General features: G+C 40.9%; 1 protein-coding gene across 1 annotated transcript in view; it reads left to right on the top strand.

Annotated features, from left to right (window-relative positions):
• Positions 1-511: 511 nt before the first annotated feature.
• The window catches only part of LOC139385668 (NADPH oxidase 4), a 55,490-nt gene continuing 43,242 nt past the window's right edge, over positions 512-12,759 (top strand). Inside the window, exons 1-4 of the mRNA XM_071130921.1 lie at positions 512-945; positions 1,240-1,335; positions 11,190-11,300; positions 11,506-11,590. Coding sequence (XP_070987022.1) covers positions 889-945; positions 1,240-1,335; positions 11,190-11,300; positions 11,506-11,590 — 349 coding nt within the window. The 5' untranslated portion in view covers positions 512-888. The remainder of the gene's footprint in view (positions 946-1,239; positions 1,336-11,189; positions 11,301-11,505; positions 11,591-12,759) is intronic.

The raw sequence follows: 12,759 nt of genomic DNA, 5'->3' as shown, positions 1-12,759 counted from the left end.
AACAGATAAAAATGACACTGTCAACTTATTTTTGGGTGCGATTGGTGGCAATCTATCTTCTAAATTGCAGTGGGGGGTTATAGCCACAGTGAGGCACTAGTAGCCTATTGCCTAAACTAGACCTAACCCATTTTTCAAAAGCAGGCAAGGGCGGAACAGAGGAGAGGACTCGAGCAAAAACAATTGAGATTCTCCCACTGTCTTATTGCAGACTCCTATAATGAAGAAACTTTCCTATTTTGCTGTCTCTTAAAATGTATATTTGACCAAAAAAATGGTGATAATTACATAAGGTTCAGGATAGCAGTACTGTCTCTTTAATGTTTACAATTCAATAGGCTATATCCTCTTCTAGGCTTTTATGTCTGTGTTTTATCTAGGCTAGTCATCATTCATTTGGGAGGCTACGTTGTTACCTATAGGTTACTCTCTCGGGGAGGGGGGAGGGGCAAATGTCCAGGCCCGGACGTTGCCCTCCCTGCTCTACAATAACCTACCGTTTTTTTTCATGTTGCTTTCACCGCAGACACAACAGCGGAGACTGAAGAACCGTGGAAAACTACCCACACGACCATGGAGTGCCGTGGCGCCCTCACCCGTTAGAAAAAGAGAAAGACGGGTGAGAAAGAGAGAGAGAGGGGAGGAGGAGAAAACGACCAGCCGGTTCGCCGGTGCTAAACACTCCACGCTGTGCACAAGGACACCGGGACAGAAATGCCCCCCAAAGACATGCGAGACATTAGAGTGCCAGTTTATCGGGAGTGATTCACAAAGAGACGGGTTTGTGTCACTCACTGGTAGGAGGAGATTCGGAGTCAAACAAAAGGGATTTGATTTTCCATAAGCTCCCAAACTGGAAAACTTGGCGGCGGTCGGTGAGGCTGAAACATGGCTTTGTCAGTGCGGAGTTGGGTCGCGAACGAGGGAGGAAAACACTTGGTTCTGGTAAGAATAGTACAACCTAATCCCGAGACAAAACTTTTATTACAGTATTACACTGTTATGACATGTTTTTACTATTGCAAAGAAAAGTAACTGAGTGGAGCTGTTGCAATTTACTATCTCGATCCTAACTGGAAATTAGAACTAACTAACACTTGAACAGAGTGCTGTGGTCATTGGATGTTGTCATCATCAATCATTATCAATAATCATATTCATCATCATCATCTTCATCACCACCACTGACATCTTGTTTGTGTGTGTGTGTGTGTGCGCATGTGTGTGTGTGTGTGTTAGGTGCTGTGGCTGGGTGCTAACACCTTGCTGTTTATGAGGACGTTCCTATTGTACTACTGTGGGCAGCAGTACCACTACCTCCATCAGATGCTCGGGGTAAGACGCCAGTCCAGCTCACTGCTATTGTACCGTGATCACAGAACAGAATGTATGGCGGGGATCATCAACTAGATACAGCTTCTTGAGTGGATGGTCGGGGGCCGTAACATCATTACAAATCATTTGTAGACTGCAGATAGACTGCAAGAATCCCAAACAGATAATATTTGACTAAAACATAATAATTTCAAACCTTGCTTACATTTGTATATGATCACGTGTCTCTCTATTATGCGTGGGAACACTTGGGAACAGGTTACACAAATTAAAATCACCTGGAGCTGATTTCTTGGATTTAAAAAAATATTTTTGCTTAGAAAACTTGGGGGCCAAATAAATCTACAAGTGGGCCAATTTTGTCCCTCGGGCTATCATTTTGGGAACTCCTGGTGTATGGGATGTGTGTATGTACTGTATGTAACACCCATACACACATACGTCTCCTTTATTTAGGGGTTCCTATTCTGTAGCTGATATTTATATTAAGACACTGGATGGAGCCCAGCGACTTGGTGACATTCAGTTGACGCTCTGTGAGCATGGTGTATTTGTTGTCACAAGTCACTGTGGGTCGCCGGTTTAGGCCACTAAAACAGCTACTTGTCCTTCACAATCAAACAAGTGCCATTTAAGTGCTTTGAGACATATTTTCTTGACTGTTTGGTCTATTGGCCGCTCACGCTAATATAAAGGTTTTTATTTAAATATAACTCTGATGTTCTTGTTATACTTTGCATACAGTTACCATTCCACAGCTGAACCTGGTCTAAAAGAGCATTAAGGCAGACTGTCAGGATCCTTAGCCCTAGCTCAGTGACACTGGTACCAGTGGTCATAACCTAGGGCCAGGAGATGTTCCTGACTACATGACCTGACCAGGAACAACTCTAGTGCAAAACACATATGGAAGTTCTATCTAAAAGGCAGTAACTCCCCCACACACCTCTGGCAGGCTATCTGTATGAAGTAGGTGAGCCCTTCATACACTCCTCATACTTCAAGAAGGGCAAGTGTGGGCACGCCACTGGTCTCTGAATGAATTCCTGGGTAGCAGCTTTACACACGTGTGAGAGAGAGACAAAGAGAGAGAGAGAGAGAGAGAGAGAGAGCAATAGAGAGCGAGGCAGAGAGAGAGCCAGAGAGACTGAGGCAGAGACAGGCAGAGAAACTGAGGCAGAGGAACTGAGGCAGAGAGACTGAGAGAGAGAGGCAGAGAAAGAGGCAGAGCGAGAGAGACAGAGAGAGAGAAAAACAAAGAACAAACAGCAAAAACACATACATGATCAATTAAACAGTTTAGAGTCAGCTATTAAAGACTACCAGAACCCACTGGATTATCAAATTACACTGAACAAAAATATAAAGATTTTACTGAGTTACAGTTCATATAAGGATATCAGTCAATTGAAATACATTAATTAGGCCTTAGCCTAGGGATTTCACATGACTGGGAATTCAGATATGCGCCTGTTGGTCACAGATACCTTTAAAAAAAAGGCAGAGGCGTGGATCACGTGTGTGTGACCACCATTTGCCTCATGCAGCGTAACACACATCTCTTTCGCATATAGTTGACTAGGCTGTTGATTGTGGCCTGTGGAATGTTGTCCCACTCCTCCAAAATGGCTGTGTGAAGTTGCTGGATTTTGGCGGGAACTGAAACACGCTGTCGTACACGTTGATCCAGGGCATCACAAACATGCTCAACGGGTGACATGGCTGGTGAGTATGCAGGCCATGGAAGAACTGGGACATTTTCAGCTTCCAGGAATTGTGTACAGATCCTTGCGACATGGGTCCGTGCATTATCATGGTGAAACGTGAGGTGATGGCAGCGGATGAATGACACAACAATAGTCCTCAGGATCTCGTCACATTCTCTGGAAACAGCTCTGGTGGTCAGCATGCCAATTGCACGCTCCCTCAAAACTTGAGACATCTGTGGCATTGTGTTGTGGGACAAAACTGCACATTTTAGAGTGGCCTTTATTATTGTCCCCAGCACAAGGTGCATCTGTATAATGATCATGCTGTTTAATCGGCTTCTTGATATGCCACACCTGTCAGGTGGATGGATTATCTTGGCAAAAGATAAATGCTCACTAAGAGGAAAGAAAACAAATTTGGGCACAACATTTGAGAGAAATAAGCTTTTTGTGCGTATGGAACATTTCTGGGATCTTTTATTTCAGCTCATGAAACATGGGACCAGCACTTTACATGTTGCATTTATATTTTTGTTCAGTATGAACTACAGGACAAAATACAAACCCTTCAACCCAAAAAGGCCTGGGGTGTTGATGGTATCCTAAATGATATGATAAAATATCTTCCCCAATACTTGGAACCAAGGACTGATGACCCCAATCCACAAAAGTGGAGACAAATTTTACCCCAATAACTACCGTTGGATATGCGTCACTAACAACTTTGGGAAAATCCTCTGCATGATCATTAACGTTAACAGCAGAAAACAATGTCCTGAGAAAATGTCAAGTTGGCTTTCTACCACATTACCCTACGACAGACCACATACAGTTGAAGTTTACATACACCTTAACCAAATACATTTACGTTTTTCACAATTCCTGACATTTAATTCAAGTAAAAATTCCCTGTTTTAGGTCAGTTGGGATCACCACTTTATTTTAAGAATGTGAAATGTCAAAATAATAGTAGAGAGAATGATTTATTTCAGCTTTTATTTCTTTCATCACATTCCTAGTGGGTCAGAAGTTTACACACACTCAATTAGTATTTGGTAGCATTGCCTTTAAATTGTTTAACTTGGGTCAAAGGTTACGTGTAGCCTTCCACAAGCTTCCCACAATACTTTGGGTGAATTTTGGCCCATTCCTCCTGACAGAGCTGGTGTAACTGAGTCAGGTTTGTAGGCCTTGTTGCTCGCCCACACTTTCCGTTCTACCCACAAATGTTCTATGGGATTGAGGTCAGGGCTTTGTGATGGCCACTCCAATACCTTGACTTTGTTGTCCTTAAGCCATTTTGCCACAACTTTGGAAGTATGCTTGGGTCCATTGTCCATTTGGAAGACCCATATGCAACCAAGCTTTAACTTCCTGACTGATGTCTTGAGATGTTGCTTCAATATATCCACATACTTTTCCATCCTCATGACGCCATCTATTTTGTGAAGTGCACCAGCCCCTCCTGCAGCAAAGCACCCCCACAACATGATGCTGCCACCCCTGTGCTTCACGGTCGGGATGGTGTTCTTCCTCTTGCAAGCCTCCCCCTTTTTCCTCCAAACATAACGATGGTCATTATGGCCAAACAGTTCTATTTTTGTTTCATCAGACCAGAGGACATTTCTCCAAAAAGTATGATCTTTGTCCCCATGTGCATTTGCAAACCGTAGTCTGACTTTTTTATGGCGGTTTTGGAGCAGTGGCTTCTTCCTTGCTGAGCGGCCTTTCAGGTTATGTCGATATAGGACTTATTTTACTGTGGATATAGATACTTTGTACCTGTTTCCTCCAGCATCTTCACAGGGTCCTTGTTGTTCTGAGATTGATTTGCACTTTTCGCACCAAAGTACGTTCATCTCTCGGAGACAGAACGCGTCTCCTTCCTGAGCGGTATGATGGCTGCGTGGTCCCATGGTGTTTATACTTGCGTTCTATTGTTTGTACAGATGAACGTGGTATCTTCAGGCATTTGGAAATTGCTCCCAAGGATGAACCAGACTTGTGGAGGTCTACAATTTTTTTTTCTGAGATCTTGGCTGATTTCTTTTGATTTTCCCATGATGTCAAGCAAAGAGGCACTGGGTTTGAAGGTAGACCTTGAAATACATCCTCCAATTGACTCAAATTATGTCAATTAGCCTATCAGAAGCTTCTAAAGCCATGACATCGTTTTCTGGAATTTTCCAAGCTGTTTAAGGGCACAGTCAACTTAGTGTATGTAAACTTCTGACCCACTGGAATTGTGATACAGTGAATTATAAATTAAATAATCTGTCTGTAAACCTTTTGGAAAAATGACTTGTGTCATGCACAAAGTAGATGTCCTAACCGACTTGCCAAAACTATAGTTTGTTAACGAGAAATTTGTGGAGTGTTTGAAAAACTAGTTTTAATGACTCCAACCTAAGTGTATGTAAACTAGTTTTAATGACTCCAACCTAAGTGTATGTAAACTAGTTTTAATGACTCCAACCTAAGTGTATGTAAACTAGTTTTAATGACTCCAACCTAAGTGCATGTAAACTAGTTTTAATGACTCCAACCTAAGTGTATGTAAACTAGTTTTAATGACTCCAACCTAAGTGTATGTAAACTAGTTTTAATGACTCCAACCTAAGTGTATGTAAACTAGTTTTAATGACTCCAACCTAAGTGTACGTAAACTAGTTTTAATGACTCCAACCTAAGTGTATGTAAACTAGTTTTTATGACTCCAACCTAAGTGTATGTAAACTAGTTTTTATGACTCCAACCTAAGTGTACGTAAACTAGTTTTAATGACTCCAACCTAAGTGTACGTAAACTAGTTTTAATGACTCCAACCTAAGTGTACGTAAACTAGTTTTAATTACTCCAACCTAAGTGTACGTAAACTAGTTTTAATGACTCCAACCTAAGTGTACGTCAACTAGTTTTAATGACTCCAACCTAAGTGTATGTAAACTAGTTTTAATGACTCCAACCTAAGTGTATGTAAACTAGTTTTAATGACTCCAACCTCAGTGTATGTAAACAAGTTTTAATGACTCCAACCTCAGTGTATGTAAACTAGTTTTAATGACTCCAACCTAAGTGTATGTAAACTAGTTTTAATGACTCCAACCTCAGTGTATGTAAACAATTTTTAATGACTCCAACCTCAGTGTATGTAAACTAGTTTTAATGACTCCAACCTCAGTGTATGTAAACTAGTTTTAATGACTCCAACCTCAGTGTATGTAAACTAGTTTTTATGACTCCAACCTCAGTGTATGTAAACTAGTTTTTATGACTCCAACCTCAGTGTATGTAAACTAGTTTTTATGACTCCAACCTCAGTGTATGTAAACTAGTTTTTATGACTCCAACCTCAGTGTATGTAAACTAGTTTTTATGACTCCAACCTCAGTGTATGTAAACTAGTTTTAATGACTCCAACCTCAGTGTATGTAAACTAGTTTTAATGACTCCAACCTCAGTGTATGTAAACTAGTTTTAATGACTCCAACCTCAGTGTACGTAAACTAGTTTTAATGACTCCAACCTCAGTGTATGTAAACTAGTTTTTATGACTCCAACCTCAGTGTATGTAAACTAGTTTTTATGACTCCAACCTCAGTGTATGTAAACTAGTTTTTATGACTCCAACCTCAGTGTATGTAAACTAGTTTTAATGACTCCAACCTCAGTGTATGTAAACTAGTTTTTATGACTCCAACCTCAGTGTATGTAAACTAGTTTTAATGACTCCAACCTAAGTGTATGTAAACTAGTTTTAATGACTCCAACCTCAGTGTATGTAAACTAGTTTTAATGACTCCAACCTCAGTGTATGTAAACTAGTTTTAATGACTCCAACCTCAGTGTATGTAAACTAGTTTTAATGACTCCAACCTCAGTGTATGTAAACTAGTTTTAATGACTCCAACCTCAGTGTATGTAAACTAGTTTTAATGACTCCAACCTCAGTGTATGTAAACTAGTTTTAATGACTCCAACCTCAGTGTATGTAAACTAGTTTTAATGACTCCAACCTCAGTGTATGTAAACTAGTTTTTATGACTCCAACCTCAGTGTATGTAAACTAGTTTTAATGACTCCAACCTCAGTGTATGTAAACTAGTTTTAATGACTCCAACCTCAGTGTATGTAAACTAGTTTTTATGACTCCAACCTCAGTGTATGTAAACTAGTTTTAATGACTCCAACCTCAGTGTATGTAAACTAGTTTTTATGACTCCAACCTCAGTGTATGTAAACTAGTTTTAATGACTCCAACCTCAGTGTATGTAAACTAGTTTTAATGACTCCAACCTCAGTGTATGTAAACTAGTTTTTATGACTCCAACCTCAGTGTATGTAAACTAGTTTTTATGACTCCAACCTCAGTGTATGTAAACTAGTTTTAATGACTCCAACCTCAGTGTATGTAAACTAGTTTTAATGACTCCAACCTCAGTGTATGTAAACTAGTTTTAATGACTCCAACCTCAGTGTACGTAAACTAGTTTTAATGACTCCAACCTCAGTGTATGTAAACTAGTTTTTATGACTCCAACCTCAGTGTATGTAAACTAGTTTTTATGACTCCAACCTCAGTGTATGTAAACTAGTTTTTATGACTCCAACCTCAGTGTATGTAAACTAGTTTTAATGACTCCAACCTCAGTGTATGTAAACTAGTTTTTATGACTCCAACCTCAGTGTATGTAAACTAGTTTTTATGACTCCAACCTCAGTGTATGTAAACTAGTTTTTATGACTCCAACCTCAGTGTATGTAAACTAGTTTTAATGACTCCAACCTCAGTGTATGTAAACTAGTTTTAATGACTCCAACCTCAGTGTATGTAAACTAGTTTTAATGACTCCAACCTCAGTGTATGTAAACTAGTTTTTATGACTCCAACCTCAGTGTATGTAAACTAGTTTTAATGACTCCAACCTCAGTGTATGTAAACTAGTTTTAATGACTCCAACCTCAGTGTATGTAAACTAGTTTTTATGACTCCAACCTCAGTGTATGTAAACTAGTTTTAATGACTCCAACCTCAGTGTATGTAAACTAGTTTTTATGACTCCAACCTCAGTGTATGTAAACTAGTTTTAATGACTCCAACCTCAGTGTATGTAAACTAGTTTTAATGACTCCAACCTCAGTGTATGTAAACTAGTTTTTATGACTCCAACCTCAGTGTATGTAAACTAGTTTTTATGACTCCAACCTCAGTGTATGTAAACTAGTTTTTATGACTCCAACCTCAGTGTATGTAAACTAGTTTTAATGACTCCAACCTCAGTGTATGTAAACTAGTTTTAATGACTCCAACCTCAGTGTATGTAAACTAGTTTTAATGACTCCAACCTCAGTGTATGTAAACTAGTTTTTATGACTCCAACCTCAGTGTATGTAAACTAGTTTTAATGACTCCAACCTCAGTGTATGTAAACTAGTTTTAATGACTCCAACCTCAGTGTATGTAAACTAGTTTTAATGACTCCAACCTCAGTGTATGTAAACTAGTTTTAATGACTCCAACCTCAGTGTATGTAAACTAGTTTTAATGACTCCAACCTCAGTGTATGTAAACTAGTTTTTATGACTCCAACCTCAGTGTATGTAAACTTCTGACTTCGACTGTACATACTTTCTTTTAGAATATACCTTTATTATTCCCCTCAAACCCTACCACCCTTCCCTCAATTGGAGTAAACTAATAAACAATTACACTTAGGCTTCTACCTTGAGTTTATACATATTATACCGATTTTACAGATACAATCTATTTACAATAGTTATATTTTGTTTGTTTTTAGTTCTTCCTTTTTCTGATGTCCATCCAGTTTGATTTCTATTTGTAACTGTGCTATTTCGCAACATTTCTGAACCTATATACATTTTACAGACCCCTTATGTTTTACATTGGTTATCTTGTTGTTATTAGTCCCACCCTTCAGCTCCATTCAACCCCTCCCATCTATGTCCTATGTTAGTTTGTTGGTGATGTGGACATCCGACGAGTGTCAGATCCGGTGTAGTACGATTCGATCTTAGTCCTGTATTGACACTTTGCCTGTTTGATGGTTAGTCGGAGGGCACAGCGGGATTTCTTATAAGCTTCCCACTCCTTGAAAGCAGCAGCTATAGCCTTTAGCTCAGTACGGAAGTTACCTGTATTCCATGGCTTCTGGTTGGGGTATGTACGTACTGTCACTGTGGGGACGACGTCATCGATGCACTTATTGACGAAGCCAGTGATTGAAGCCAGTGATTCAAGCATTTCGCTACACTCGCATTAACATCTGCTAACCATGTGTATGTGACAAATAAAATTTGATTTGATTTGATGTAATGTACTCCTCAATGCCATCGGAAGAATCCCAGAATATATTCCAGTCTGTGGTAGCAAAACAGTCCTGTAGTTTAGCATCTGCTTCATCTGACCACTTTTTTATTGATCGAGTCACTGGTGCTTCCTGCTTTAATTTGACTTGTAAGCAGGAATCAGGAGGATAGAATTATGGTCAGATTTGCTAAATGGAGGGCAAGGGAGAGCTTTGTATGTCTCTGTGTGTGGAGTAAAGCTGGTCCAGAGTTGTTTTTCTCCCCTGGTTGCACATTTAACATGCTGATAGAAATTTGTAAGACGGATTTAATTTTCCCTGTGTTAAAGTCCACGACCACTAGGAGCGCTGCCTGTGGTTTTCCTGTTTGCTTATGGCGGTAGACAACTTATTGAGTGCTGTTTTAGTGCCAGCATCAAACTGTGGTGGTATGTAGACAGCTACAATAAATACAGATGAAAACTCTCTCTGTAGATAGTGTGGTCTACAGCTTATCATGAGATACTCTACCTCAGGTGAGCAAAACCTTGAGACTTCCTTAGATATCGTGCACCAGCTGTTATCTGCAAAAATACATAGCCCTCTGCCCCTTGTCCTACCAGACGCCGCTGTTCTGTCCTGCCAATACAACTTATAACCAGCCAGCTGTATGTTGATAATGTCGTCGTTCAGCCACGACTCCGTGAAGCATAAGATATTACAGTTTTGAATGTCCCGTTGGTAGTTTAATCTTCCGTGTCGGTCATCTATTTTATTTTCCAAAGATTGAGCGTTTGCTAGCAGAATGGAAGGAAGTGGGGGTTTATTCGATTGCCTTCGAATTCTCAGAAGTCAGCCCGCCCTTTGGCCCCCTTTTCTCCGCCGTCTCTTCACGCAAATGACGGGGATCTGGGCCTGATCCCAGGAAAGCAGTATGTCGTTCACGTCGGGCTCGTCAGACTTGTTAAAGGAAAAAAAGGATTCTAAAACGTCAGCCATTTTACATAAACATTTGAGACATGTTTTACACAGATCCACAAAGAATTTGAAAACAAATCCAATTTTTATAAACCCATATCTATTAGGTGAAATACCACAGTGTGCCATCACAGCAGCAAGATTAGTGACCTGTTGCCACAAGAGAAGGGCAACCAGTGGAACACAAACACCATATTAAGTAAAACCTATGTAAATACCTCTCTTTTCTTTAAAACGTTTGTGAGTGTAATGTTTACTGTTCATTTCCCTTGTTTATTGTGTATTCCACATGCTTTGGCAATATATTTCCTATGCCAATAAAGCCCTTAAATAGAAATTGAATTGAGAGTGAGAGAGACAGACAGAGCGAGATTTGTGTGTGTGTGTGTGTGCTGCATAGACTTTGCATGTGGGGGACAAATCCCTGCAAAAGAGATCTTATCTCATTCAGCTGTGTGTGTGTGTGTGTGTGTGTGTGTGTGTGTGTGTGTGTGTGTGTGTGTGTGTGTGTGTGTACAGAACTGTCAGGATATCAGATCACCCCTTCACTGTGGTTTTGCTGTCAGCTGTTTTCTGTATGACAAACTCTGTAGATGGTGTGTGTATGTGTGTGTGTGAGAGTGTGTGTGTGAGTGTGTGTGTGTGTGTGAAGAATGATGAGGTGCCGTAATCCTGGAGGCCATGAGTGTTGACAGGGAGATGTGTGTGTCGGGGGTGGGGGTGGAGGCTATGAGTAGTGTGGTTTGGAGGGGAGATTAGAATGATACAATGTATTATTTCATCTGTTAACTACACCTGGAATCTAACTGTGATTGTGTGTGTGTATTTGTGTGTGTGTGTGTATTTGTGTGTGTTTCTCCAGCTAGGGCTGTGTATCAGCAGGGCGTCTGCATCAGTACTCAATCTGAACTGCAGTCTGGTGCTGCTGCCTATGTGTCGCTCTCTACTCACCTACCTCAGAGGAACACACACGGTACGGAGAGGAGGGGAATGTGTGTGTGTCTGTGTGCGTGTGTGTGTGTGTGTTTGTGTGTGTGTGTGTGTGTGTGTGCACGTGCTCAGTAGTCTGGTAATGGCTGTCTGGAATGGGCAGAGAGTACTGTAGTGAGGGTTTTGATATGTCTGAAGACTGTACACTGACACTGTCCCCCCCTCCCCCCATACACACACCCCTCCAGGTGACAAGCAGAAAGGCCCGCAGGCTTCTGGACAAGAGTAAGACCTTCCATGTGGCGTGTGGAGTAGCCATTTGTGTATTTTCCGGTAAGTGTGTGTGTGTGTGTGTGTGTTGAGCGTGTGTATGTGTTGGGCGTTAGTGTGTTGAGCGTGTGTATGTGTTGGGCGTTAGTGTGTGTTGAGTGTGTGCATGTGTTGGGCATTAGTGTGTGTTGAGCGTGTGTATGTGTTGGGCGTTAGTGTGTGTTGAGCGTGTGTATGTGTTGGGCGTTAGTGTGTGTTGAGCGTGTGTATGTGTTGGGCGTTAGTGTGTGTTGAGGGATGGTGTGGGGAAATTGACCCAGCCACTGGGCGCAGAGTACAGTACAGTACAATACAGCACAGTAGAGTAGAGTATGGTAGACTAGATTAGAGTTCAGTAGAGTAGGGTATAGTAGATTATAGTTCAGTAGAGTAGAGCAGAGTACAGTACAGTACAATATAGCAGAGTAGAGTTGAGGTAGAGTAGATTAGTGGATTAGAGTTCAGCAGAGTAGATTAGGGTAGAGTAGAGTTCAGCAGAGTAGAGTAGGGTAGAGTAGAGTTCAGTAGAGCAGAGTAGGGTAGAGTACATACAGTAGAGTAGAGTGTAGTAGAGTAGGGTAGAGCTGAGTAGAGTTCAGTAGGGTAGAGTAGAGTACTGTACAGTAGAGTAGGGTAGACTACAGTACAGTAAAGTGCAGTAGAGTGCAGTACAGTAGAGTACAATAGAGTAGGTTATAGTAGAGTAGGGTATAGTAGAGTAGGGTATAGTAGAGTAGGGTATAGCAGAGTGGGGTAGAGTGCAGTAAAGTAGAGTATGGTGAAGTACAGTAGAGTAGAGCAGAGTACAGTAGAGTAGGGTAGGATAAAGTACAGTAGAGTAGATTATAGTTCAGTAGAGTAGAGCAGAGTAGAGTAAGGTAGAGTACCATAGGATATAGTAGGGTAGAGAAGAGTAGAGCAGGGTAGAGTACAGTAGAGTAGGGTAGAGAACCATAAAGTAGGGTAGAGCAGGGTAGAGTAGAGTTCAATAGAGTAGAGTACAGTAGAGTAGGGTAGAGTACAGTAGAGTAGAGTAGAGTACAGTAGGGTAGGGTAGCGCAGGGTAGAGTACAGTAGAGTAGGGTAGAGTACAGTAGAGTAGGGTAGAGTACAGTAGAGTAGGGTAGAGTACAGTAGAGTAGAGTAGAGTGCAGTAGAGTAGGGTAGAGTAGGGTAGAGCAGAGTAGAGTAGA

This window comes from Oncorhynchus clarkii, chromosome 27, assembly GCF_045791955.1.
Source record: "Oncorhynchus clarkii lewisi isolate Uvic-CL-2024 chromosome 27, UVic_Ocla_1.0, whole genome shotgun sequence".
Classification (NCBI taxonomy): domain Eukaryota; kingdom Metazoa; phylum Chordata; class Actinopteri; order Salmoniformes; family Salmonidae; genus Oncorhynchus; species Oncorhynchus clarkii.
The sequence above is the reverse complement of the archived record's forward strand: the minus strand, read 5'-3'. Positions and strand labels throughout refer to the sequence as shown.